General features: G+C 51.1%; 1 protein-coding gene and 1 long non-coding RNA gene across 3 annotated transcripts; one reads left to right on the forward strand and one right to left on the reverse strand.

Moving 5' to 3' along the window:
- The first annotated feature begins 27 nt into the window (after nucleotides 1-27).
- On the forward strand, nucleotides 28-27,381 carry FGF9 (fibroblast growth factor 9). 2 transcript variants are annotated; one of them, XM_059902509.1, is made up of 3 exons: nucleotides 28-1,029; nucleotides 9,503-9,606; nucleotides 26,225-27,381. In XM_059902509.1, the coding sequence occupies exons 1-3, from the start codon at nucleotides 753-755 to the stop codon at nucleotides 26,468-26,470; spliced, it is 627 nt and encodes a 208-aa protein (XP_059758492.1). In that variant the 5' UTR covers nucleotides 28-752; the 3' UTR covers nucleotides 26,471-27,381. The 2 variants fall into 2 exon arrangements, with proteins under 2 accessions (XP_059758492.1, XP_059758491.1); XM_059902508.1 differs by lacking the exon at nucleotides 26,225-27,381 and adding an exon at nucleotides 17,687-18,057.
- On the reverse strand, nucleotides 8,953-14,308 carry LOC132352217 (uncharacterized). Its single transcript, XR_009498634.1, has 3 exons — nucleotides 14,071-14,308; nucleotides 12,678-12,810; nucleotides 8,953-9,566 (listed from the first exon to the last, which is right to left on the reverse strand). It is a non-coding gene; the product is annotated as an uncharacterized LOC132352217 (long non-coding RNA).

A 27,381-nucleotide genomic window follows, 5' to 3' on the forward strand; every position in this document is an offset into this window, starting at 1 on the left:
ACACCTGTTCGCGGCCGCCGGCGGCACGCGGGTCCCGCCGCGGCGCCCCTCGCTCCCGCCGCCGCCCGCCGCCCGCGCTAAGCCAATGGACGCCTGCCGAGCCCCTGGAGAATTCTGGATACCAGCTTTGGACGCCTAAAGTTTTTCCTTCTTTTTGTTTTATTACCATTATTCTCATTTTTGGAGGGAGGACGGGGGCAGATTTGTCGCCGCCACCAACGTGAGATTTTTTTTTTTTCCCCTTGAAGGATTCCTGCTGATATCTGCAGAGTCGGTTAGAGTGAAAACGGCGCATGCCTTCCTGGATCCGTAAATTCTGACGTAGCCCGTGCATCTTAAAAACCCCTATAATAACGCCTAGGCATTTAAGTTGCTATGGTCATTCTGATCTCAAACCAAATGGAGAAACTACGGATTTTTTTTCCTTATTACGGTCGGATGGGATGAAGACCTTCCTGCCTGCTGAGAGCCGGGGAATCTATCTGTAGAGATACATAGATACGTTTATCAATATGTCAGTGTGTGAGTATAAAGTGGTGGCTTCTTAGACTATCCGTGGTTTGACCTTGAACCTGTGCCAGTGAAACAGCAGATGACTTTTATTTATCCATTTAATGGATTGAAGAAAAGGACCTTTTTTCTCTCTCTGGAACTGCAGTAAGGGAGGGGAGTTGGATATACCTCGCCTAATAGCTCCTGGGTTGGCACCATCATTATTGTTTATCGCTGTGCTCCGAAAGCCGAGTCTTCTGATGGCTCCCCTAGGTGAAGTTGGGAACTATTTCGGTGTGCAGGATGCGGCACCGTTTGGGAATGTGCCCGTGTTGCCGGCGGACAGCCCGGTTTTGTTAAGTGACCACCTGGGTCAGTCCGAAGCAGGGGGGCTTCCCAGGGGACCTGCAGTCACGGACTTGGATCATTTAAAGGGGATTCTCAGGCGGAGGCAGCTCTACTGCAGGACTGGATTTCACTTAGAAATCTTCCCCAATGGTACTATCCAGGGAACCAGGAAAGACCACAGCCGATTTGGTAGGTACACCATTAACCCTTTACTGTCCATGCTGGCATGTTCGGATTGTAACTACCGAGAAGGTGGCTGGGCGGGGGATGCGAGAAGGGGTCTCTCCCTCTTTCTGTCTCGGTCTGTCTCTGTCTTGCTAGCTCAAGGGGCGGGGGTGGGGGGAGGGAAGCCTCCGGAATTGCAGATCTGCCGCTGGCACTGATGCGGGTCTACACTGAAAGGCTTTTTTTTTTTTTTTTCTTTGTAAAGGAGGGCATGATTTATAAATACAACACAAGCCCCTAGTTCTTTTGCATCAGATACACGGGAAGATCGGGTTTAGGAAGTTTCTTTTGAATGGACTGATTGCACGAGTTTAAAGCTTTCATGATTAACTACTGAGAACTTAAAATGCATTTTCCTGAAGGCAGTGTTTATCATCTTGTGTCAAATGAAGTTTTTGCCCCTTCCCTTTTTTCCTCCAATAAGTATCCTGCTTGAATTTTAAATTAAGCGTATTGCTTATTCCCACCGTGAGGGTCTGGAACCCTTTAGGCGAAGGTTGCTGATTGTTCTGTTGGGAAGAGGACTAAAGTCGTATTTTAGACTCTGGGCTGCAGGGTCAGAGGCGCTGGGGGAAAATGACTCGGGAAGGGGCAGGGCGCTCACCAGGGGCGTTTGTCCTTCCAGCCACGAGTTAGTCCCTGTGCTCTGTCATTTCCATGGCGTGCAGCCCTGTGTGGCTCTGGTGTGAGTGTGTGCGCCCGTGCAAAAGCTGCGAGCTAATTTTAAAGGGCATTCCGAGGATTTCATTTCCCGAGGAGAGTATTTGTGACTCAGCATGGATGGCTGCAGACCCGAGGGCTGGTGACTGCCCCCTTTAATGAGTGCACACACGTGCCTGCTGGGCCACCCTGAGCCCGACAGCAGCGACTCGGCGAGCACAGTCCCGGGGTGGGGGGAACTGATGGTGCAGGGGCGGCTCGGGTTCTTTCCTTACTTACCAAAAAAAAAAAAAAAAAAAGGAGGGGGGGCGATTGGGCAACCAGACTGTTGGAAGGAGTTAACTTATTGAGTAAACCCACCTGACAACACTTAAACTAGGTCGTAAAAACAAAGTCCTGTGGTGATTTCTCTTCCTCAAGCTTTAACGCCAGATGTTGAACACGATCTAAACTATCTGTGTAGGTTCGTGGGCCGCAGACGATGCCGGAGGTGAGGACGGTTCGGGCCTGAGACGGGGCTGGTCCCGGATGCACGAGCCCCGGGATTTTCTGCCTCGGCTCACTCCGCACCGAACCTACCGGCGTGAACGGCGGGCTGCCTCCCTTCTCTGCTTTGCAGCTCTCAGTTACGGAAACGTAGCCCCGAGAAGCGGGCAGCTCTGGCCGCTGAGGAGCGGGGACGAAACTTTCCTAAAGTGCTCTCTGCAGCCGCTCCCGGGGCTGCTGCAGGAGCCGGGGCGGCCGGGGGCGGGGGCGCCGAGCCCAGACGGGTCCCCGGCGCGCCGGCCGGCAGGTGCCACTCGGCGGCCGCCGGCCAACTCCGCGCGGTCCTAGACGCGCTCGGGTTCGGCGGCTTGCCCCCGCCCCGCGCGCCCTCGGCTGCGGGGACCGCTGTGTCCCGGGCGCCCGGCCGGCTGGCGCGCTCCGGCCGCGCTTAGGGGTCGGGCTCCTTTTGCCCGAGCCGTGTCCCTTCGCGCTCGCCGCGTGTGAGCGCGGGTCCAGCGGATCCAGCCGCCGCCCGGGCAGCGCGGCCGCGCGCGGGGTGGGAGCTGCCGGAGGCGCGCGCGGCGGGGGACTCGGTGGCGGGGCCGAGGCCTCTGAGCCCCGTCCCGTCTCGGACCCTTCTCCCTCCTTCGACGCTCACAGCCGGGTCTCGGGAGCGGTGGGCTCGCGACGCCGGAGGTGGGTCGGGCCGGCCGGCAGGGCGGGAGCCGCGGGGAAGGGAGGGGGACAAAGGGCGGCGCAGGCGGCGGGGGCCGCGTGCCATTGTTACCGCTCCCGAGCGGGGCCCGGCGCCCCTCTCCGCGCCCTGCGTGGCCGGGCCCCGGCCCCGGGAGCCCGCGGTGGGCGCCCGAGAGCGGCCGGAGGCCTGGTGTGCAGCCGAGCCCGGGCCGGGAGCGCCCGGGACCCGCGCAGAGAGACGGGGAGGCTCCGGTTGGGGCTCCTCCACCCCGCCCCCACCGTGGGTTTTTTTTTTTTTTTTTTTTAAACGCAGTCACCTTTCGTGTAGGACGTTTGCTACACGCAGCCGAGTCATTAGGAATCCGGTGACTCCGCCACGGGGACAGCGAGGGACCAGGGTGGATGGAGGGGACCGGGGACCGGAAAGCGGGGAGCCGAGAGGCGCGCTCTGGGGTCAGCCGGCAAGGACGCTGGCACGGTGGCTGAACAGAGACCGTAAAACAAAAACCCGGCCTCGGCACCCCACCTCCAACCCCGGAGGTGACACGTCCACTCCTTGTCCGCCCGGCGCTGCCGGCGGGCTGGTAGGCGCAGTGCTGGGTGGGAGGCCGGGCGGCGGAAGCCCCGGCCGGGGGTGGGGTGGCGTGGGGGCCCGGCCCGAGCTCGGGGGTCGGCTGGGAGCTGGCGGCGGGGGAGGGGCGCTCCCGGCGCTCGCCGCGCCCTCACCCGGGTTTGGATGCGGCTGAGTGGGTGGTGTGCGCAGTGGGGGCGGGGAAGGAGGGCGAGGCGGGAGGCTTATTTCAGCTTCCATCCGGTGGCAGGGAGGAGCGCCCCCGGGGTGACAGCAGTGCCGCGGTCTCCCGCTGCGGCAGGTCCCAATATTAGCAACCTCTGCAGCGCGGCGCGGCCGAGCCTCCCACCCTGGCTCCCGGCCCCGCCCGGGGTGCCGGAGGCGACGGGTGGGCGCTAGGACCCGGGGCGGGGCTGCGGCCGTCGCACCTGGCGCTCCCGCCCCCGCCCCCGCCTGCCTCACCTTGGGCCCTCCCCCTCCCCCGCGTGCGCCCCCCTCCTCGCCCGCTGCGCTCTGGGGACTTCGAAGGCACCCCCGGTTTTTTTTCCTAGTCCATAGGAAAGAGTAGCTGTGGGTAGGGGCGAGGGGGGCTTGCACCCTGATTAAAACAGAAGGTGCCTTTTCTACCTGAAACGGAAAGGCAGGAGGAAGCGTGCGGGGAAAATGACGTGCCACCCCCCGCAGCCGCAGGTGACCGCAGCTGCTGGCAAGCGTGGCGGTGGCACTGCGGCGGCGGTGCGGGTCGTGGGCGGGGGACCTTACTGCTGTCCCAGCAGGAGCTGCGCGGTGACAACTTAGGTAGGACCTAGAGGGAGCTCTTCGTTTTCCTTTCGGGGGTGCTGGCGTGGAGCTGAGGCCCAGCCCGGAGAAAGGGAAGCGGGACTCGTATCTCTGGGTGATAGGCCAGGGGAGCCAGACGGTTCGTTTCCTTTTTTTTTTTTTTTTTTTTTCCTCTTTAGAGCACTTGCTAGACGGAAAAAGTGAGCAGAAAATCAATTGAGGAAATGTTAATGTGGAATAATAAAGAAGTGAGCGTCGGGCCTGATCCGTTATTTGACTTGGCACGAGGAGCCTGAGCGGGGTGACCCCGGCCGGCCTGGTGCGGAGATGCCTGCGTCCCTGCCGGGCGTCTTCCGGCCCGAGTGCAGCTCCGCCAGGCCGCCTGCATCAGGACCAGGGCTCCCGGCTGGGGCTGCCGGGTCCAGGGGTCAGGTGAAGTTGTACCAGAGCGGAGAAGCATGATAACAGTACGGTTTAAAAAAAAGAGGTTCAAAAAAATCTTACTTCCAGGGTTTCGCACTTGAAACAATGCCGTTCTGGGTGTCTGGCTCTTCAATATCTCAGTAAGGGAAAGGCTGCCTATTTAAGGAGCTGTTTTCAGGATAGGTTCAGATTCTCGAAAAATCGGTGGGGTTATGGCTCCCATTCAGCTAGTCATTTCCCACATGAACTCTGGGATTTGCTCAAGTTGCTGCAGACTCGGGCTTGCTGGGATTGGGGCTCTGAGCTGATTGATTAGGCAACCCTGGTGCGGGATTCTCCCGGCCAGCAGGGAGCTCTGGTGGGGGGGCGGGGGGCGGGCCGGTTAATCTATTTTCGAAAGCCTCGTGTCAGGCCTCTCTCCACAGTCTGCACACATTCTTGTCCTCTGAAGAATGCATCTCTGTTAAGTGTTGGGGGCTTTTAGGCTGGAGGGTTGTTTAACACGGGCCAGAGTGGAGCTGCTCGGGCCGGCCCTCCCACTTCCCATGGCCAGCGTGGAGGTGAGGCCCATGCAGAGGGGCTCTTGGGAGCTGGGCCGGCTTTGGGGTCATGGTCCACGTGAACAGAGCTTGGGGGCTGAGCGCTACTACCTAGTGAGTTCGGAGCGAGGACGATGGTCTGCTGAGGTCATTTTCCTGAAGTGGTCCCAGGAACTGACCTGGCCTCTTGCGGACCACAGATGACCGTGGACCCCAGCAGACCCCGTCAGGCTTCCTGGGCCCAGTGAGTCCATCCTCGCTGGAACTGTTGCCTGCCGTGGAAGGGAATCGCCAGATGCCAGTCGTCACTGACCTCATGCTTCCCAGGCCACTTCAGCACTGCCCATTGCTGTGACCCTTCTGAACTGCCTAAGAGAGATGGGCCCCCCCGGGACACATGTGAGGGCCACACTTTAATTTCAGGCACAGCCCCACCGTTCCCTCCCTCCCTTTCCTTTTTCTTTTCCTCGCTCTTTCCTTCCTTCCGTTCCTCTCCTGTCGATGGTGAAGCCTGTCGCCGTTTCTACACAGAAGCCTTCTCCTGGGCTTTTCCTGAGCCTCACGCCCACGTGAACAGACACTGGGGGAGCGGCCCCGCTCGAATCAGTGAGGCTGGGATCACTTGCTCGGCAGTGGCTCAGGCCCAGGGAGAGGTTCGCTGAGCTGGTTGTGGTTCTGGAGTTCACGGTGGACACGATGGTGGCAGGAATGATCGGAGCTGCAGTCTGCGGGGGGGCGGGAGCTGGTTGCCAGCTTGCCAGGTCTTTCCGGCCTCGCAGCTTCGGCCCTCTCTGCACGTGAGGGCACGGCTGTGACTGAGACCTTCTGAGTTCTGCTTGTCCTCGGATCATGAGGTGACCTCATAAAAAGCTGGGCTGCTCGTTCGAGGTCTCTGCTTCTCAAGGAGCTGCAGAGATAGGGGTGCTGGTTTGAGATGATGAAACCTTTTCCACCTGGGGTCCCTAGATGTAGTTCCTTCTCATGTGGAGCACCCCTCGGAGGCCTGTCTCGGCCCGAATCCTTTTAGGAAGCCCCTCTGACTCTCCTCGTCCAGCCTGAGTGAGCCGCCCACCCTTGGATACTGAGTGTACCCTGAACACCTGCCTCTCACCGCATTTCCCACATCGTTATTACATTTGTCTGGTTATCTGTCCTTCCTCCCACTAGACAGGAAGCTCTTTGAGGGTGTAGGCTAGACCTTGTTCATCTTCATACCCTCAGCAAAGGGCATGGTGCTTGGCTTACAAAACAGTCACTCCTTAGTTTGCTGATTGAATGAGTGAGTGCATATCTTGCTGATGCCAGAAAGAGATAACAAGATAGATATCTTACTACCTTCATTTCCAAAATGTATAATAATCATTTCGGACCTTAAGTCCTTTAAAAAAAAAAAAACCTATGTGCACAAAAAACAATGTGTGAATAGTCTGCACACACAGGAGGTGCCCACCTTCCCAAGTTCTGTGTGATAAGAGCACGGTCCCAGGAACTCCTTTCCTCTGCTCTAGTCCTGTGCGCTGGGCCTGCAGAGTCTCACCTAGGTAACATCTTCCAGTCACTAGTGAGGGAATAACTATGTAAAAGTGGTACAGAAATCACGGACCCGTGAGAAAAGGTAAAAGTGATGGGAAGGTGTACCTAGTCAGTAAGGACCTAGGCTTTGGAGTCTGATTGCTTGGGGGCAAGTTATCCTTGAACCTAGTGTCCCCACGTGTCATCTGGAGATTAGCATATGGTAATGCCTAGGGCTGTTCTGAGGGCTAAATGACATCAGGCCTCTCACTGGTCACAGACTAGATGCTCAAGGAGTCCAGCTGTTACGATTGTCGCTGTTGATATCATTACTCCTGATGTTCTGCTGACCAGCCAGTTACATGGTTTTGTGAGATCACATGCACTTATTTTTTCTTAGGTCTGATGGGCAATGTCAGTTAATAGTCTCAGAGCTGCCTCCTGTTTAGGGAAAAGAGAAAGATCATCAGATACCCTCTTAGAAGGTGCAAGTATTGTTTAGTTTTATGACTTTCAGTTTTATTGATATGGTGTATTAAATCGGTCAGATGCAAAGGGGCCAAATGTTTTCATTTTACAATGAAAGTTGGACATTAATGAATTCCTTATACTATTCCAGGAAAACTATGACTTATATTGTGTGTTTTCAGGTAGCTAAGAAGAGATTCACATGTGTGTGAGTCCTATAGTAATAAAATGCTACAATGTAAGTTATTTTTAATCATAAGAGTTAGATGTAGTATAATGAAATAAAATGATTCATCAATAAGGGCGTGCATCCCACAAGAAATGACTCTCATGGAACTACTGCCTTATTTGTCTTTCCATTTGGTTTGTGAGGTAGGGATGGCTGGTAATGAACTTATTTCAGATATATTTTTCACTAGAGGGTTAGAGGTCACAGGTTATCAGATACAGAACACAATTTGTAACTTCTCTTTATATTTATCCATACACTATTTCACATTCTGTTAAAACACATAGTTTTGCAGGTCCAGATAGACATTCTGTAAACTGTAAGCTCAAAATATTTGTTGCATGTTGTGCTTATAACAGAATTAGGAATACCTCTTTATAAGAAATCTCTTTCCCTTTGTCCATCACCTTGGAACCTTTGCTTTATTAGATTTATGTAGTTCATATCTTCTTGTGATTGCAACACAGTCTATTTTGTGAGAGTTGCAAAATTAATTGTTTAAAAATACATGTAAGTGCTTTTCTATGAGTCACATCAGACTGACTCTAGCCCAGTGTTACCCTTAGTTTCTTTCTAAACTCTTAAATGTAAGTAAATTTTTTAATATTTGGAGACATTTTTAAAACAACTCAATATTTGGTATGTGTCGATACAAGGTTTACACAAAGTGTAGCACTTTTAGACAAAATGGAGAAAATGGCTGAGCATGAGTGATACTAGCATCATCCCAAATGTACCATTGGGTAATCATGTTAAAACAACAATATGGTTATAGAACCTGGAGCTGCTGTTGTATGACCATAAAACTCTGGGTTTATGCCCAGCTTAGGTATTGTTATTCTTAGTGAGGTAAGCAAGGTGAAAGAAGGAAATAAAAGAAGATCATTATGCTGATTTGATTTTGGGATATAGTATTCCATGCCTATTTTAAATCAAGAGCATTTTTGGAATCAGCATTTTTTCCCCCCAGAATACTGTGTTATCTTAATTGCTTAACTATCTCTTTGGGGCTTAGATAAGCACAGTGAAAATCAATGCTTTGTTTAAGCAGAAGTATTTGGGATATGTGTGGGCTTTTTAGTTTTCCAGATGGAGCTCAACACAGTTATACAATGGAGAGCTGGATAACTTTCAGTGTAAACCAAACAAGTCTTTGGTTGGCATCTCCTGTTCTTATTATGAGGGGCCTAGACTCTTCTCTGAATAGAACTTTTTTTTTTCCAATCCATGGCCATACACAGATACTTAATTTCACATTGTTAAAGTGGAAGTAAGTTTTCTCTTACATTATACTCTTTCAAGTTAATTAGAACATGTGCATTGGTTTACTGACATGTTACTTCTTACCATATCTATGTAAATGCTAGCTTTTTTACTTAAAAAATATTTTGTTATGTGTTGTGTTGATAAGTATTTTTGTCTCGTTACTGTAAGATAAAATTTAGTTGAAAAATCAATTCTTTGGGGCAGTGGTTTTTTTTAAAAATTTTTATTTATTTATTTATTGATTTTTTGGCTGTGTTGGGTCTTCGTTCCTGTGCGAGGGCTTTCTCTAGTTGCGGCAAGCGGGGGCCACTCTTCATCGCGGTGCACGGGCCTCTCACTATCGCGGCCTCTCTTGTTGCGGAGCACAGGCTCCAGACGCGCAGGCTCAGCAGTTGTGGCTCACGGGCCTCGTTGCTCCGTGGCATGTGGGATCTTCCCAGACCAGGGCACGAACCCGTGTCCCCTGCATTGGCAGGCAGATTCTCAACCACTGCACCACCAGGGAAGCCCCCTGGGGCAGTTGTTTTAAGAGAAGACACTTCTCGGGTCAAGGTGCGGCCCTCCTCTTAGATGCTCCCAGGGATGTGGACGCTCCAGGGGAGATGCTCCCAGGGATGTGGACGCTCCAGAGGAGATGCTCCCAGGGATGTGGACGCTCCAGGGGAGATGCTCCCAGGGATGTGGACGCTCCAGGGGAGATGCTCCCAGGGATGTGGACGCTCCAGGGGAGATGCTCCCAGGGATGTGGGCGCTCCAGGGGAGATGATCTGTGCTCTGACCTGTCTCCCTCTGCTGTTGGTCTCACAGGCATCCTGGAGTTTATCAGTATAGCGGTGGGCCTGGTCAGCATTCGAGGCGTGGACAGCGGACTCTACCTCGGCATGAATGAGAAGGGGGAGCTGTACGGATCAGTAAGTACCATGAGAGAGAGACCTTGCCAGCCTTCCTGACTCACGTTTGCTGGGAACTGCTCTTTCTCTAGCTTATAAATAGAAATGAAACAGTGGTGGGAAGGGGAGTGTAGGTTTTCACTTTTTGAAGAAAACCGCTTCATTTTTATTAATAGATATCAGCCCTGGATCTTCACGAGACCAAAGTTTCTAAGCAAATGCTTTATTTATATGCCAAGCCATTTTCATTGTGAAGGAAATAAAAAATTCACAACTGTGAAAAATCCCATCTTCTTGTATTGAATGGGAGTTATTTTTGAAACAAATTGAAATGATCTTCTTCCAAGCTTTGCCAAGCATTGTAATTAAAACTAGAAATAGACCATGCAGTGAGTATAAACCCTTTCTCTGAGCTACATAAGATTTTCATTATGTAGAGAGAGAAGGGAGATGGAAATTATTGTCAGATATTCTTGTATGTGAATAAGAATATAAAAATATAATAATTATTTGCAAGTGTTATGAGTTTCTTTCTTCCTCTGTCTTACTTCCCATCTCCACTGGGTCGTAAGCTCCTTGGGTGAGGCAAAGAAGAGCGCTCACTGTAGCCCCCCAGGCAGGGTTCTAGGTGCCAGGGTTGGGGGGGCAGAAATGAACGAGAGTCCCCCACTTCTGCTTTGAGAGGAGGGGAAGACTTTGTATCTCTTTACTGCACAGTAGGAACTTGACACATTTTTGCTAAAGGTATGAGTGTGAATACTAGGTTATCAGTTACTGTATATAACTTGAGTTTTCAACAAAAGATTTGTAGTGAAGTCAGCCTTTAGTTTCTTGTTGCCATTATTGGTGGTCAGATGGGGATTTAATCCATATTATCTGCAATATGAGAACTTTGGCTAGAATCTACAAAAAGTTGAAAATTAAAAGAAGCTCAGAATGGGAGAAGTTCTGGAGTCCTCTGTTGGCAGAAATGAAGGGCATTTTTATGTAGAATCAGGAGAAATTTTTTCTAGATATCCTTTTTTTTATCCATATACTGGTAAATACACACACACGCGCACGCGCACACACACACACACACACACACACACACATGAGGGTTGGGAGTGGTATCCAACTTTTACTCAGAAACTCCAGGAGACAATAAATGGTATAGTTTGAATATAACACCCACCATTTTTCATGACACAAGGATGGTTTTTCTGCTTTGGTAAAATTTGAATGTAGATTGATTGATTTTGTTAGACATTTGTCTTTTTAAAAAAGTGCTTCCTCGAGAGAATGGATTATTTTAAAATAGGTTTTTAAGCATAGGATTGAGTTTAGTTTTTTAAACACAGTTCTTGGTCTAGATGAAGTTATTTACTTTCTAAATTATCTTCGTCAATGCTTTTAAGTGCAAAGATTCAAGATGTAAGGAAGCTTTTAGATTTTTAAAACATGAAGTGATGTTCTCCTTTTGTCACCCCTCACTTTTTCCTTCACTTTTAGGTCCATAACGTGGATTTAATTAAGTCAGTCATAGTTGGGCTCAGTAGAAGGCTTTCTGTGTTGGGTCGCAGTCTGACCTTTTGTGGGTGGGGTGGAAGGGGACTGTAGTTTATCACCGTGGTCTCCAGATTTTTTGAGTGTGGATCTCAACACTGCATCTTAAATTATTTGAAAATTGCATATGTAACGCGTAGTTCATATATGTTACGTTATTTTATAAAACACGCCTTAAGGCAGAGTGTTCCGAAGGCAGCGACGAGTGAGTGGACCGAGGCCATGCTGCTTGACCTCAGCCCTCGGGCCACGCGGGCAGCCGATGGCCTTGCGTCCCTGGCGCAGGGGCGCTTCCGGGGGCCGCCTGCCCCCTCCCTGCTGCCGCCCGCCTCCCTGTGGCCCCACCTGAGCCCCGCTGACAACGGGGCGGTAGCCAGGCCGGGAGGCCGTCTCCTGGGAGGCAGGGAAGCCCGACTGGAGGCGCTGCTGCCCGATTTAGGGCCTTTCAAGCTCCGCCTGCACCCAGCAGAGGTGGGACAGGCCCCTCTCCCCCTCGTCCCTTCTCACCTGAGGGCCCTGCTGGGAGGCCAGCGGGACCAGGACCGCTTCCCGCCGTGGGAAAGCGTCTCAGGCGGCTCGCGTCCGCGCTCGTCCCCTTCCCCACCCCGATGGGAGGGTCCCTTCCCGCTCGGATCCCTCAAGCCTCTGCAGGCCGAGCCCCCTTCTTGCTGCGTCCTCTCCCCGAACCACGCTGCTGGCCCGCTTTGCAGTGTCGTCTCTGCCCCTGTCCCTGTGCGGGCCGCGCCCGCCTCGTTGCTCTTCTCCGGACGCTTGCGGTCTGATGGGCCGCGCGGTCAGGCCCCCCTCCCCCCCGGCCCTGCCGCCCCCTCCCCCCTGTGCCCGCGGAGGCAGCCTTCTTTCTTTCAGATTCCGTGAAGATGCTGCCTTTTCTGCAAAACCTTCCCTACACCCCTAACTCGGACCCTAGTTTCTGGTCAGGATTTCTTGGGTTGTCCTCTGGGCCCCGGGGATGTTTTGTGTTTCCGTCATCACGCGAGGAATGTACACTTCCGGTGTGGCCGTGTGGCCGTGTCCCCAGCGTGTCGAGGGCCTGGGCTGCAGCTTCCTTTTGAATGTCGGGCCCCCCCCCCCCCCCCCCCCGTCCTGCCACAGCCCGGGCCCCGCGCATGTTAGGTTGAAGCCGATTGAACGTCGTGGTTCATTCGTGGCTTCACTGGCCCTGGAGGTGCAGCCCTTGAGGTCAGCGTGTCCCTAGGGCCCTGCTGGAGGGAGGGGTCCCTCCCTGCCACCCCCGTGCTGAGCTGGGCTGTCCCCAGGGGGAGTGGCCGAGGCTGGAGAAGGTGGTGTCTGGGGGAGCACGGGGACGGGCGTCAGGACGTCATTGGGTGCCTTGCCTGCTCCTCCCATCCGCGAAACCAAGGGCTGGACTTAGGTGGCCCGAATGGCTCCTGCTCTGGATCTCAGGACTCTCCAGGCTTCGCTCCCGAGTCTTGCCTGCCTGGCCCACAGGGTGCTCTACGCGCATGATGTTACGCGGCAGGACCGTCTGTTCCGAGCAGCCGGCCCGGTTTGCCCGTGGCCCGTACCTCATGCAGGTGTGCGGAGGCGTGGGGGAGACCATCTCCTCGGTGGCCAGGAGCCACTTTCCACTGCGTTTGTGGTTGTCATCCTGGCGTGGCAGTGAGAATGGGGGGGACACCCACATGTCCCCTTTTCATCCTGATGAGATGGAGAGAAGGAAAGAGAGAAACGGGCAACGATACTGTTATTAAATAGGCTGGAAACTAGCCCGAGGAGTTTGCTTGTATGAAGTTGTGTGAAGCTCAGTAAAGTGCAAAAGGTGTGTTTCTAAACATTGGGGAAAACTTGAAAAGACTGATCTTATTGGGAAAGAAGGTAAATAGATTTGGGGAAATAGCCATCACTTTTATAAAGTAAGTGAATGTGTAAATGTAGCAAAAATTAATGTAAAATGTATTTTGGGATTATTTTTCTCTTTTCATCTATGTAGATCTTTTGTTTCCAAGTTTACATTAGGATTAGATCTAAAAGACCAGAGGTGAATGGTGTAATATTTCTTCAGAAAAATATGTGGGATTGTGACATCCTATTAGATTGTGGAAATAGGAAAAACTCTATTGCTGATGTGTATCATTATATGATTTAAGGGAAACCTGAGTCGTTCTACTTCTGGGATGGAGTTTGATTACTGTATTCATGTGTTCATTCATCCATGCCTCCATTCGTTTGCTCATTTGTTCACAAACATTTATACCTACTATGTGCCCAGCATTGTGCTAAGTGCATGACAGTGCAACAAATATCTCAAAATCTGGTAGGAGAAATACAAATAATTCAGTACAATGTGAAATGCACTGTATTAGAGGAATCACAAGTATCTTGGGAGTCCAGAAGAGTGTTTAAATAACTGCTTGGGGAAATTGGATGGTAGCGCTTAATTGGGTCTTGAGGGATGAATAGGAGTCTCAGAAAAGGGGGGGCAGACAAGGAAGGGCACATAATGCTTCAAATGTAAAGATCAGAATATCCTGCCTGGGTGAAATTTAGGGAGGGTATTAGATCTCTCACATACACACTCATTTGGGTGCACACTTGGGCAGAGGATTAAAGTATTAGAGTATTAGTTTACATTTGTCACTTTCATTCTTATCAAAGAGACTAGAAGTAAGGCTCAGTTACTTTTAGGGTCTTAATCTTAATTATCTGAGTATCATCAAGATACTTCAATGTGTCAAGAATAATTGACTGTAATAAATATCTCTTTAAAAAAGAATGCCTTGAAAAAAAATTAACCGGTTTCAAGGAGCCTGCATTTAATGAGAGATATTGACCTTTTCATTAAAAAAAGGTAGCACAATCACTGAAGTTGTAATGATACAGGAAAGCAGAGCATGGGATCTGTAAACGTGGTGAAAAGGATGACATGGACTTCTGGTTTGTATCCCTTTTAGCACTTACGGTATTCTGTCCGGAGCTTTCATTCCCCGTTGGTCTTTCCCGCTGGATTCAGTTCTTAGGAGCCCGGCTCTGTCTTTGCCGTCTGTCTGTTTCCTGCAGGCCCGCTCTGCACGAGCAGTTGGCACACAGGGTTCGTCACCCCAGCTGCTCAGCCGGGCATGCCCTCGTGCACAGCGCTACCCAGGACGTCGCTGTCACCTGACCGTCCTGGGCTTCCACACGCGGGACCCTGCTTAACTGTCACGGCTGAAGGGGAGGGGGTGGGGTGACTCGCTCGGGGGCTGGAGCGCGGGGGCCGGTGGGCCGGAGCGAGGACTCAGGCCAGCTCTGTGGGGCTTGGCCACCGCTGACAGAGGTGCTGCTGTTGGTTGTTCCGTTTCCAGAGACACAGCTGGGCCCGACTGGGTTTATGTGCGTGCATGTAATCAGTAACCAAGGTGTGATGGATTTGGACTGTGTTTCCAGTGCACAGGAACTTAAAAAAGCCCAAAACACTGGGGCATTTGTCTCTACTGGGTGGACATGTGTGAGCCAGAGCAGTCCCTTGTGTGGCGTTTCCACGTGTGTGGCGTTTCCACGTGTGCGGTGTTTCCACGTGTGGTGTTTCCACGTGTGCGGTGTTTCCACGTGTGCGGTGTTTCCACGTGCGGTGTTTCCACGTGTGCGGTGTTTCCACGTGTGCGGTGTTTCCACCGTGGGGACAGCAGCAGGAGGCCTGAAGGACCACCCGTCCCAGGATGAAGGAGTATGTCCACCTCTGTAAGAGAAAAACGGTGAAGTATCTCAGATCCTCAGAACCCCATTTGCCTTAGATTATTTTTATTATCTTATTTGAGTATGTACAAACACGAACCCCTTACGCCTCTTTGGCAACTGCAATTCAAAACATATTTATATTAAAATTCACACTGGACTATAAGACCAATAGACTGTGAAGCAGCAGGGTGGGTCTGATGTGATGGCTGAGACGCCGCTTCAGTGTCCGGGCTTTGAGCTCGGCACACCTGTCCCCCAGGGCTCCTGGGGGGGGAGGTCCTCTCCCCACGTCTTCCGGTGCGAATTACTGGGAAGCCAGGTGTCACCTGGCCTTCACCGACGTTCCAAGGATGTCGTTTCTCTTCCCAGTAGCCCTGATGGTGAGAGTAGTACTGCTTAGCGCTGAAGGTAACTTTAGACACACGCACATTCTTGGGCGGCAGTACGTGGTTATGCGCGGTCATCTGGAGGGTCTAGAGTGGCCTTAAAATGATCCCTTTACTTTTTCATGAAATGAAGGGTCAGAGAAAACACTCTTCCAGGAAGCTTGTTGCCCCCAGATTTGGTCCTTTATCCTCCTGGGATCTGTAGGTGCCAGTTGTGAAAACGCCTGGGGCTGGGAGGCCCTGGCAGGGAGGGTCCCTGTTGTTTGCATTAGGTGCTGCGGCGCCCTTGTGAGGGGCTTTGGAACAAGCAGAGTGAACGTGTGTGTTACGGAACAGGACACCGTACCCGATGGCCTGTCCACACTGGACTTAGCGGTTTGTCGTTGTGCTGTGTCAGTTCAGATGACTTTGACGGTGGACGGTCAGGCGTGTCCTGTACGTCGAGTCTCCAAGGAATGTCATTCCTGTAAAGGAAATGAAAAGGGTCATTTGTGCAGTAATCTCCTTGATGGCAGGCGTGCTCTGGAAGTGGGCGGTTTTAAATAGACACTTCGGGTGATAGAGCAAGGCCTTCGATTGCTAGTGGACGTTGCCAGCGTTCAGAGGATCAAGTGGTGACTTTGAAGACAGGAGGGCAGCGCCTCAGAAGAGCATCTTCTGCTGTGTGAGCTGATTTCGCTCATAGAGTGTCCTTGTTCTAGAGGTGATGGGAGTGAGAGTTTAGTGGCTTAGCGACTGAGTCAAGGTAACACAGAGAGTACGTAAGGACTCACTATTTGAACATAGGTGAATTAGTAAATCTTGCCTGATACAAATGCATGAGTGGCCATCCGTTTTTGTGAATAAAAGATATATATATATATATATATATATATATTTTTTTTTTTTTTTTTTTGCCAGAAATAACCCCGTATTAGAGCAGGATTGTAGTCTCCCCTTCACAGATAGGACTTTGAAACAATTGTTTCTTTCTAGTAGCCAAGTTTCTATTTAGTGGTTCATTTGTTTCATTAGCATCTATACTCTGGGCCGTTAATTAGTGGGAAATGGTCTTTTAAAAAACGTATCTGCTTATTTAAGTTTAGTTACGTTTCCGTTGTTAAGCAGCGGAGCTGCCTCCCCTGACGGTCTGAGGTGCGTGGAAAACCTCGCAAGTCAGTGGTGGCTCGAGTCACCCAGCACAGGTCTTCGCGGGCTTCGGGAAGGACCCGGTTTAATGGTCGAAGCTCACGGGCGGGGCCCAGTAGACCCGTGTGGGAGGAGAGGCTCCAGGACCCGGGGCTGCGCTCAGTGCGTAGGGAGGGTCTTTCTTTAGGGCCCGGGGTCTCCGGTCCGCCCCTCCCTGCACCCCGCGCACATCGCGCCTCTTTGCAGAGGGTCGTCTGTCGGGCACGCAGAGCCAGGCCGCTGCTTGGAAGCTGGGGACGTGGGGCTTCCGCTTCTCCTTCTGGTCGCCACCTCCCCGCACGCTCCCCGCCACACTCGGCTCCCCTCGCTTGCACACTCGTTTGCTTTCGCAAAGCCAGGGGACGTGACCGTGTCACTGCTCACACGGCCCGGCCCTTCCGTAGGTGCCAGGAGTACAGTTGGCCCTCGTGACTGCAGGCTGCGTGCGCGCACGTTTGTCTGCTGGCTGCAGCTGGTGCGTGACCCCGCAGTCGTGTCGCTTGCACGCCTGCACAGAGAAGCAGGAGCCGCGTCTCGAGGGGGCAGCTCCTGGCTGAGGCCCCATCTCGAGGGGGCAGCTCCTGGCTGAGGCCCCGTGAGGGCAGCTCCCACTGAGCAAGCGCCCCTTCTGCCACGGGTCTCACGTTTCTGTGCTTTTGGTGGTGGTTTTGCTGGCTAGACTCGGCCCCCGGGGCCGAGTGCTGAGGTGCTGTTCGGTGTCCCAAGTGCAGGAGGCTGGGCGAGCCTCACGGAGGGTACGCGCACCTCAGAGGGGCCTCCGTCGGCCTGAGTCACTGCCTGCGTCCACGGCTAATAAACCAACGCTATTAACTTGAAACAGAAACAGACGTAAAACGAGGTCATGTGTTGATTGGTTGACAAAAACGTCATGAGCAGAGGCTCACGGGACCCTCACCCTGTGTTTCCCCGGGAGCCGTGGTTCAGGGCCCCGATCCACACACGACACCCCGTGCAGGTAAGTGCTGTTTTCTCCTGGGGTGACCTTGCAGCTTTGGGGGGGGGGCAGTCAGACGTACAAACCAAGGCTTATAATTTGGTGTGATTGGTGTTGTGACAGAATCGTATACAGAAAGGCCTTGGGGGGCATGGGGGCGGGGGCTTCCTCCCTGGCCTGGGAGGAGACGTCGGGATTACTGACAGAGGAGATGGAGAAGAGTAGGCAGGTGGCCCCGCGGAGGGAAAGGCTGGCGTGAAAGCAGCTTCAGGGTCGCCGGGAGGAGCCCGGCTCTGCCGTCCTTACTCCCCCTCCCCCCCAGCGGTCCTGCCTCTGCTTCTGTTTCTCTCAGCTGCTGCCAGAGGCCACCACACTGACATTTGGAGGGTCCTCCACTGTCGTCATCGTTGCCATCCGGCGGTGCTGCAGCCTTGCTGCTCCGTGTCCGGCCCGGGAGACGCCCCCTCCCAGAGAAAGCCCCACCCGCTCGCCCCGGGGCCGCGCCCCCCCTGCCCCCTGCCAGGACTGGCTCGTCCGCTGCGTGTCCGTCGACCTGGGCGCCCCGCAGCATCCTTGCAGGCGGCTGAGAAGAGTGTCTGCCTTCCCAGCACCCCGCCGCCGAGGCTCCCCAGGGACGGAGAGGTTCTGGCTTGGAGTGGAGCCCCGCAAAGGGCTCCACGAACGCTTACAATCCTGACATAAATGCATCCCCTCCTTCCTCAATCTTTTGTTGTTGTGATTTTTCAGAGAGCTCTCCGCTGCAGTCTGCTTTTCCTTTGTGGGGAACCGCCCACTGCTCAGTGCAGTGTTCTGAGCTCGGACTTGCCAAGGTCATGCCAAGGGCACCCTCCCCGGTGCGCGCTGGGCTGGCTCTGCCGTGGCCGGGAGTGGCTTTGTCCGTGTAGCTGCCACACTGCCCTGAACGTGGGCACACGCTTGCCCAGCCCGAGGCTCCTCCCTGCCCTCCCTCCCTCCCTCCCTCTCTTCCATTTTCCCTGTGAATCGCTGTGTGGCAGGTCGTTTTCTCTGGACCCTCTGGGGTGGCTTGTATTCCTTTTCTTTCTCTCCCTGTCTTTTGAGTAGATTTTCAGTTTGCTGTGTTTCGATGGAAGGTTCAAGCCTGTACTTGCATCCTGAAGAGTTTGAACTTGGAGGTGCGGCGTGGAGTAGGGGCAACGCAGGGCCTGGGACGCTAGCTCCGTGGCTCGTGGGCTGTGCAGCCTTGGGCACCCTCCTCAGACTGGCTGGGCCGGGCCTCGGGACCAGGGTAATGAGGACAGTGGAGACGGGGCCCAGGATGCAGCCAGTGCTGTCCTGGCCCGCGGGGGCTGTGCAGCTGCTCCTTCGCCTCCGTCAGGGGTAAGTGTGGCCCCAGAAGGAGACGCCTGCGTGGAGGTGCACGGAAATGGTGCTTCTCGCAAGTCTGAATTCAGAAGTTAAGATTCAGGACACAGTCTGTGACAGTAAAGAAACATGTCCCTTCAGATCGAACTATGGCGCCCCTTGCATTATACTTGAAAACGTTAACCATAAAGCTTTATTTGTTGAGGTTAATTTTATACACCTTCTTCTCAAATGCAGCACATTACTATTTCACCCACTTAATTAAATGAAAAGGTTGGACTTCTTATTAAGGGCTTCGTTCCCATCGTGGTGATGGTGAGCATGATTTCTCATGCCCACGTGTTGGTGAAGTCACTAGGCTGCGGCAGCACCGCAGTGGCCACCCCCGGACTCGGTGTTTCAGGGTGAAGGTGCTGCTTTGGAAGCGGCCCCCGTTGATGTATGGCTCTGGTGCCTCGGGGGAGCAGGCAGACTGGCCAATGGCATTAGCTCAGATTCGTCCTGGAAGTGGGCCGTTCGCAGAGGGGCCCCGAGAGAATGGGACAGCCACCCGCGTGTGAGGAAGGGACAGCAGTACCGGTCACTTTCCACGAGGGTGGGGCCATTTCTCCAGCACGATGCGGGGGCTGGGAGGAAGAGTTTGGTTCCAGAGAAATCTGGGCTGACGCGAGTCCAGCTGGAGCTGGTGGCGGGCAGGTGGGGGCCCCGGGGAGCCGAGAGGTGCCAGAGACACACGTGTGCTCGTGAGCCCACTCGGGGTTTCTCTGTGCGCCTCGGAGAGGGTGTGGCTGGGTGTCTGAAAAATTCCGGAGCCCTGGTGTCGCTTCTCTTCAGCGTTGCCTTTTATCTGCCTTGTGCACACGTCCAACTTTGCCTCCAGCTCTGGGCGCTCTATGACTTTGATAACTTTTTGTTTTCCTACAGGATTTGGTTTTTCTTCCCAGTAAGTCCTCTTCGGGCAGCTGATGGCGTAGGGTTTGTTGGTCAGGCAGACGTTCATTTGTGAGCCGTGTTTTTTGAGGCCAACACCGGGGGACATCCTATCGGTCTCCCAGGGAGGGAAGGAGGGGCCCCTTGTGCCGAAGCCGTGTCTCCTTCCCCGTCCTTTCTTCCCCGAAACAGCAGCTTCCCCGCTTGGCTGCTTCTGGAAGCATTACTTAGCTCTCCGTCTCTGCAGAGGTAACGGAGGCGGCACATTTGGGCGTGTTTCTTCCCCTATTTTCCAGCAACACTGCAGCTTCTTTTCCATTTCCTGGTCAGTGCGTCCTTCCCGAGTCATTATTGGTGGCTAGGCCTCCATACTGGATGCTCCAAGGCCGGATCATTCGGCCTTAGACTCAGAGAGACCCTGGACATCCCTGAGTCCAATCCCCTCTCGTCACAGAGCAGGCGCTTGAGGCCCAGGGTGACTAATCAACCCCATTGTGTGTGTGTCTGTAGGAGGTTGACATTCCTTTACCATAGAAATTCCGTGAATCTTTTAGTTCTTCAGAAATTGGCTTTGCGCTTACTTTGCCATTATCTTTGTTAATCTTTCAGTTTCTCTAATTTTATTTCTGCACTCAAGGCCTGAATTCAGCCTGCTTTGTCTACCATAGAAGATCTCTGGTACGTGTTTCTGTTTCGATTCTCCCTCCTGCGGTGCACCTGCTGATTATCCTGCAGACAAGGTGGTTGGGTTCCATTGTCTCTGCCTGGTGTCCTTAATAATAGGAATTATTTCCTTCATTCCACCTCCCAGCCTTGAAGCTGTCCACTTCTCCTCCATGGTCTGTCCTTCTACTTTCAGTTTTTACAAAGAGTAATAAATATTTAGCTTGAAGTTTTTTCAGCTTTTGCAAATCTCTGATGTGCATTTTAAGTGGTCACTGAATGACTTACTTCTCTTATCAGATGATCATTTATGATAAGAAATGTTACCTGTGCTCTGAGGCCCTAAGAGAAACTTCACGAACTTTTCCTGTAGGGCTCTCGGCAGAAGCACCAAATGTGCATAGTCTACCCACTGGCAGAAGCAAAAATATTTCATAAGGTGAATATTAAACTTCTCCGTTTGAATTCTGTTCAACCTTGGGCAGGGTTTTCTTTCCCCTGTGGGGCTCCATCTCTGAACATGTATTGCAAGTTTATGAGCTCACTTGATTTGCTAAACAAATGTCTGTTTCTAGGGTGGCTGCTAAGGACAGCCTCTAAGTTGTCTGGTCTGCCTGCGGTACACGCGGCAGGCTCTGTCCTTGGCTGTGTGGTGGGTACCACATGGCTGGTGAGCCCACGCCATAGGAGATGTCGGTGTGCCCCTCCAGATTCAGACTGGGCCCTACCTTCGAGTCCACAGGTACACCTAAGTACGCAGCTTCTGGAGCGAAGCTGAATTCTGTTTTGCTTTGTCTGGTTTGGTGAGGGAGGAGTGGAGAGAAGGTAGGAATTCTTACTTTTTTGTGTATTTGATGAGACAAACGCTGCCCGCCCACTTGCTTCGTTTGTGTACGTTGACCAGACACAACTGATTCAACTGTTCCCACAATTCCAGTGGCAGTTTTGATGGCCAGGATCATGGGTGTAAAAGCTGGCCCGTTGGGAATGGTAGGGATTTTAAAGAGGTTTTGAAAAATGGGCTTTGAGGGAGGCATGTTGAGGGCTTAAGGGGGCTGGATCTGAATGGAGCGTCTAATAAAATGAGAAATAATGCCTTCCTGCCTGTTCTGTGTGTTTGTTGCTTTCTGTTTGGGGACTTCTCCCAGGAGAGAAGCGTTAAAATACCTAGCTTCTTATTAATGATCCTTTCGTCATTATATTTAATCACCCCGATCCTTGCAACAATTCCCATTAAGACTTTACTGCTAGATTATTAATGAGGAAGGTACATCTCTACGAGTAATTGTAGTTAAGGGAGGTTTAAATACCATGACTGGGGTAAACGGTAGGCAGAGAACGAGCGAGTACATCAAATCAGTAACTTATAAAAGGTTCGGGAACTCTATCAAGGCAGTTTCTGACCTTGGGATTTATGTGTTGTGAGTTTATGCAGGGAGTTCAAACAACCCATTGAGTTGAACACAAGCAACCATTTGGATGGTATGGTTAAAGCTACACCATATGTTTATATGTATAAAAATGGAAATCATGTTTTAAAATAGCAGCATAAGTCTATACATTTTCAATGAGGACTCTTGAATCTCAAATTTTGAAAACTTCTTATTTCAGTTTTTAAATGGGTACAGATAGGAATCAGGCATGGTAACGCCCATGTGGATTACACATTTTCCAATTGTCAAATAGTTAAGATTAGTGTCCATATGAGTTTATGTCGTATAACATTCCTAAACATTCTCTGGGGTATACTATAATTTTCACATTATTATCTCATACTTTGGTATTAATAGGATTGGTAAAAGTTTTGAAGTTTTAATTTCAGTTTTTCCCACTGCTCAGAATTTGATGATATAAAATGAAAAGGGGTTTCCATAGTTGCTGACATTCACCAGATTTTGTTCCAAAGCATGGGCTTTAGGAGACTTTTGAATTAAATCCACTTTCTCCACCCAAGCTGAGTGACATAATCCAGCAGTTCAAAGATAGGTATGCCATAAACAGCTATAGTTAAATAATCCCCCCAAAAATATTAAAACATGGAAATACAATAAAAGAAGAATTGATCACTTTATAGTGGAATACTCTATAAACTGTCTGCATTGGAAACATGTGGTGAGTTTTAAAACATCTGAGTTCTATAATTCTAAAGTGTATAGTTTATTTGAAGGCAGGAACTGTTTTTTCTCCTCTGTGTATATATAAGAATACAGCTTCATATATTTTTTTGCTGTCCCAATTTGCATTCACTTTCTTATTTTTAATTTAGAGAAATCACTTTGGAGTACAAATGTGTAACATAAATATATTCACCTCAACTAAATATTTTATTGCTAAGTACTAAAGTCTAATCATAAAGAGATTAATTCTGTAACTCTTGCTGCTTTGTCTACCTTTGTCTGAAACAAAAATCACACATTAACATAAACCCAAATAGCAAGAAGAAATTATTTGAAAGCATATACATGGTATAGAAAGGTATCAGGGTCTTTAATTTTTATGATCATTTAAATTAAAAAAATTTTTTAAGGCCTGCAGGTTTATCTGAGTGGCGTTATACCCCTCGTGTAATAATTACGGGAGCTGAACTGGATCAGGGGTTTTGCAATGTAATGTCTGCACGGCCTCATTTCACTAGTTAACTGAGGTTATCCAACCCTCCCGTGAAGGAGGGGACTGAACTCTTAACCATCACAAAAGCTGCTGTCTGTAGATGACACTATTCTACGTGGAACAGTTCACTTCGTTTTCCACGTTGCCTAGAGCGTTATATTGTGTGTGTAAACGATGTTACAGCAGCCTCATAAGGGGAACAGGGCCATGTTTGCTGAGCAGTGAAAAGGTTAGTTCAGTTTCTTACCTGGTTCAACTTTTTTAAAAGGGTTTTTTTTTCTTTTTTTTTTTTGTCGCAAACTGACAATACCCCCAAAACATGTGAATTGAGGCTTATCTTCAATACTGGACTCATTAGTGTTTCAGTCTTAGCGTGCAGCGTCCTTCCCACTACAGAATTCTGTGCATCCGCTCTGTTTTCTCTCCACCTCCACCCGTTCCACCTGCAAAATGAATAGTGTTTTTAAAAAATTGCATTTTGAGGTAAAGAAGAAAGGCAGCACATGTGATTGTCAGAATCAGAGGGGCTGCACCGAGTTCCAGAGCGTGGTCCATGGAGCCCCCCGCCCGGCCCTTTGGAAGGGGCCTCGGAAGTCCCTGGACGGACGGGGGGTCTGGAGGAACCCTCCGTTAGTGAGAAGTGGAAGGTGCGGGGTCTGGGGCAGGTGACCTCCCTTCCGGGCTCCCCTGTCCCGGGCATTTTCCGGGGAAAGTTGCAATACCTGTTGGCTGAGGTTGGCTCCAGTTCTGAGAGGTTCTGACGTCAGCAGTGTCCACAGCACCCATGGTGACTGGGGGCATGTCCTGGCCTCCGGGTGCCGATCCCCGGCCACGCACCTGTGATGGCCTCGCCTCAGGTGCTGACACTCACCTGCTCCAGGTGAGGCTGCCGGAGCAGGGGCTGTGGCTCCAAAGCCAGGCCCCTCATGGTGTGCAGACTCTGAGGTGACCATGTCTCCTTCTGATCCGTGAAAGGCCATCGCCCTGCAGGTGCGACTTGTATACAAAACAGATGGAAGCTGGGCCATACCTCGGGGTCCAGAAGGAGGAGGGAGAGCCTTAATTTTTAAACAAAGTATCTGTCAGGTAAAGTGATTTCCTGCTGAGAAAAAGAAAGCTTAGTTTGAATTCGTTTTTCATCTCCTTGGTAGAACTGAAGGCTCTACAATTCCATACTTTGGTCCACCTTTATTAAGTAGAAAATAAATGAGCATCGCTTGTTTAGAAAATTTACTTAATCACTGCAAACTCAAACCAGATATTTTAAGCCAGGAATAATCTTGTCTGTGGGGAGAATATTTATTGTACAGATGGAAGTAAAGTCTGAAATAGCTGTTAAAGTCTTTTAACACACTATTTTTATTTTGTCCGCTTTAATGGAGATGAAACAGAAATCACGTTCAGCCTGGTCTCCCCAGCACAGGGGGTTTCCTCTAGGTTTGCTCGTGGAGGGAGGTGAGGGGCTTCTCTGCGAGCGCCCTGGGGAGGGGAGCTGCAGGTGCCACTCGCCCCCTGCAACGCACCTTGTCCCTATAAACCCAGCATCAGCTGTCCAGAGTTTCCCCATCATCTGTCCTGCTCGATGCTTTTGGTTGCTGTTGTTCCTTTCCCTTGTTTCAGCTCACTTAGCAGAGACTGGTCCAAGGAGATAAGAGTCTGTTACCAACCTGCTCAGTACATTTTGATCACCTAGAGCAGCGGTCCCCAACCTTTTTGGCACCAGGGACCAGTCTCGTGGAAGACAGTTTTTCCACGGATTGGGCGGGGGGATGGTTCAGGAGGTGATGCGAGCGATGGGGGGATGGGGGACGGCAGATGAAGCTTCGCTCGCCGCCCACCGCTCACCTCCTGCTGTGCTGCCCGGTTCCTAACAGGCCGCGGACCAGTACCGGTATCGGTCGGTGGCCGGGGGTTGGGGACCCCTGACCTAGAAGAGCAGCTCCCAGGAGGTGCAGGTCCCCTGTGTTTCTGGGTGGTTTAAGCCTTCCGTGAACGGAGGAGTGATGTGGGGAAGCCAGCTCACGCTGGCCGCTGGTTTTCAGCATCCTCAGCTTGACACGCCCCCCCCCACCCCCACCCCCACCCCCATCCCCACCCTCGCTCTCCCGACGCGACCACGGCAGCTGGAGATGATGCCTTCTGCCCTGCTGGCTGTGAATCAGTGCACTAAGTTGTGTCCTCAAGTGTGTAACTGTGCGTGGACATGTATTTGTAGGTTTTCTTATTTACGTAAGGGGCCAGGTGGGCAAGAGCAAGGGGAATGTTTTTAAAAGTCATTTTAGTGTTTATTTTTTAACACTGCCATCTGGGAAGGTGCTGATCTTAAAGTTTCAACGTGGTGAGAAGAACAAGAAGCTGGTCCACCCCACTGCCTCACTTCTCCAGGCGCAGCTAGAAGCACGTGTTTGTGCCTAGAATGAGTTCACGGTTTCGGGTGTGACGTGTGCATCGCTTCTGGTCCTTACTGCCCTCGAGACACGCGGCTGCAGGGGCCCTAGGTTATGGGGTTCCAGGGAACCCAGGCTCTCCTAAAGCTCTGGTGGAGGGCGAAGTGTAATACATTTATGAAAATGTGGAACCTTTCTGCTTTTAAACTGGGGGGGAGTGTGTGGTGGTTCTTCTAAGTTCAAGGAAGCAGGAGGGCTAGGATGTTTGTCTTTACGTCTTTGTACTCAGGAAGACCCAGTCCTGATAGAAAGCATCGTATCTCAAAATGTGGACCAGAGAGTGGCTGCATCAGAATTCCACAAGGCCTGTTCAAAATGCGTATTTCCAGACTTTCCGGATCAGAATTTTAAAAGGTTGGGGATTGGAAATTTACACTTAAAAAAAGCATCCCAAAGTGATTCTTCTGCACGCTGAAGTTTGAAAACCACTCTTCTAGTGTAATGAATAACCTCCACTGCTTCAAAGGGCAGAAAATCTCTGACGTCACTGGTGATGTTGGTCTGTGTGGCGAGGACTTTCTGAAAAATACGCTGAAGATGAAGCAGTGCTCTGAGACTCTTTCTTCGAAGAGACCCTCCCCCCAGGATGGTCACCATCCTAATTGCTGTGGTGAAAATGGGAACAGCTCATGGCGTTAGCTGCCTTTGCCTGCTGACTCATTCAGATAATTGGCATGTGGAAAAGTTTAACTAGAAAAAATTAGACTCTTTTGTGCTTTAATCATTATGAAAAAAAATTAGGAGGTAGTTAAATTTATAGAGGTAAGCAGTTTTTGCAAAGTGCACTTAAAGTGGGTTAAAATTGGTATTTTGTCACCAGTTATGTTATGTAGCAATTGCTTTCAGTACGGAAAGTAGCTAATTTTTGCAAAATATTTGCTTTTGTTTTTCAACAGGAAAAACTAACCCAAGAGTGTGTATTCAGAGAACAGTTTGAAGAAAACTGGTATAACACGTACTCCTCGAATCTGTACAAACACGTGGACACTGGAAGGCGGTTCTATGTCGCGTTAAATAAGGACGGGACCCCCAGAGAAGGAACGAGGACTAAACGGCACCAGAAATTCACACATTTTTTACCCAGACCAGTGGACCCCGACAAAGTACCCGAACTCTATAAGGGTATCCTAAGCCAAAGTTGACAAAGACCGTTTCTTCACTTGAGCCCTTAAAAAAGTAACCACTATAAAGGTTTCACGCGGTGGGTTCTTATTGATTTGCTGTGTCATCACATCAGCTCCACTGTTGCCAAACTTTGTCGCATGCATAGTCTGACGGAGGCGTGGAGGGGACATGCTGATTTTGTTCTCCAGGCTCGTCCTCTCTCGGGACCCCCTGCCCGCTGCTGCCGGGTGGGTGGAGAGCAGAGGGCAGGAGGCCGCAGGGTGAGGGGGTGAGTGGGGCTGCGGAGAGGAGGGAGCAGAGAGGACCAGCCGATGCATGTGGGGATAGATGCGCTTTCCCGTCCGGTCTCTTGTCCTTCATCCTCATCAGCAGAGCTGCCACACCTGGACGCATCGGGATCTGGCTGGCGGCCCGAGGCGGGCCCCGCTGCATTTTCACAGGCAGGAGGGTGCGGTCTGACCGACAGGACTTTCTCGGTTCATTGTCACGGGTGTCATCCCAGTGAATTTAAAGCAAAGACCTCTTAGTTAAAAAAAAAAAAGAAAAAAAAAAAAAGAAAAAAAGTTAAATTTATTTATAGAAATTCCAAAGGCAACATTTTATTTATTTTATATATTTATTTATTCTATAGAGTTTATTTTTAATGAAATATGTACAGGCCAGATAGGCACTTTGGAAGCTTTAGGCTCTGTAGGCATTAAATGGCAACGTCGGCTACAAACCTGTGGCATATTCATGCAGCGAACGTGGCGTGCGTGGATGCGAGACACTCAGATGGCCCTAGTGTCCTAAAGGCGACAATCGCTTTTGTGCCCGTGTTATTGTAAACTGATGCATACCGTTCATGACACTGAGTGTCCACTCTTCAGACTGCTTGTTCCATAGCTTATCCCAGAGGATTAAAGATAAACTGGGTCTCAAACTTTTA

The sequence above is a fragment of the Balaenoptera ricei genome, chromosome 18 (genome assembly GCF_028023285.1).
Source record: "Balaenoptera ricei isolate mBalRic1 chromosome 18, mBalRic1.hap2, whole genome shotgun sequence".
NCBI lineage: Eukaryota > Metazoa > Chordata > Mammalia > Artiodactyla > Balaenopteridae > Balaenoptera > Balaenoptera ricei.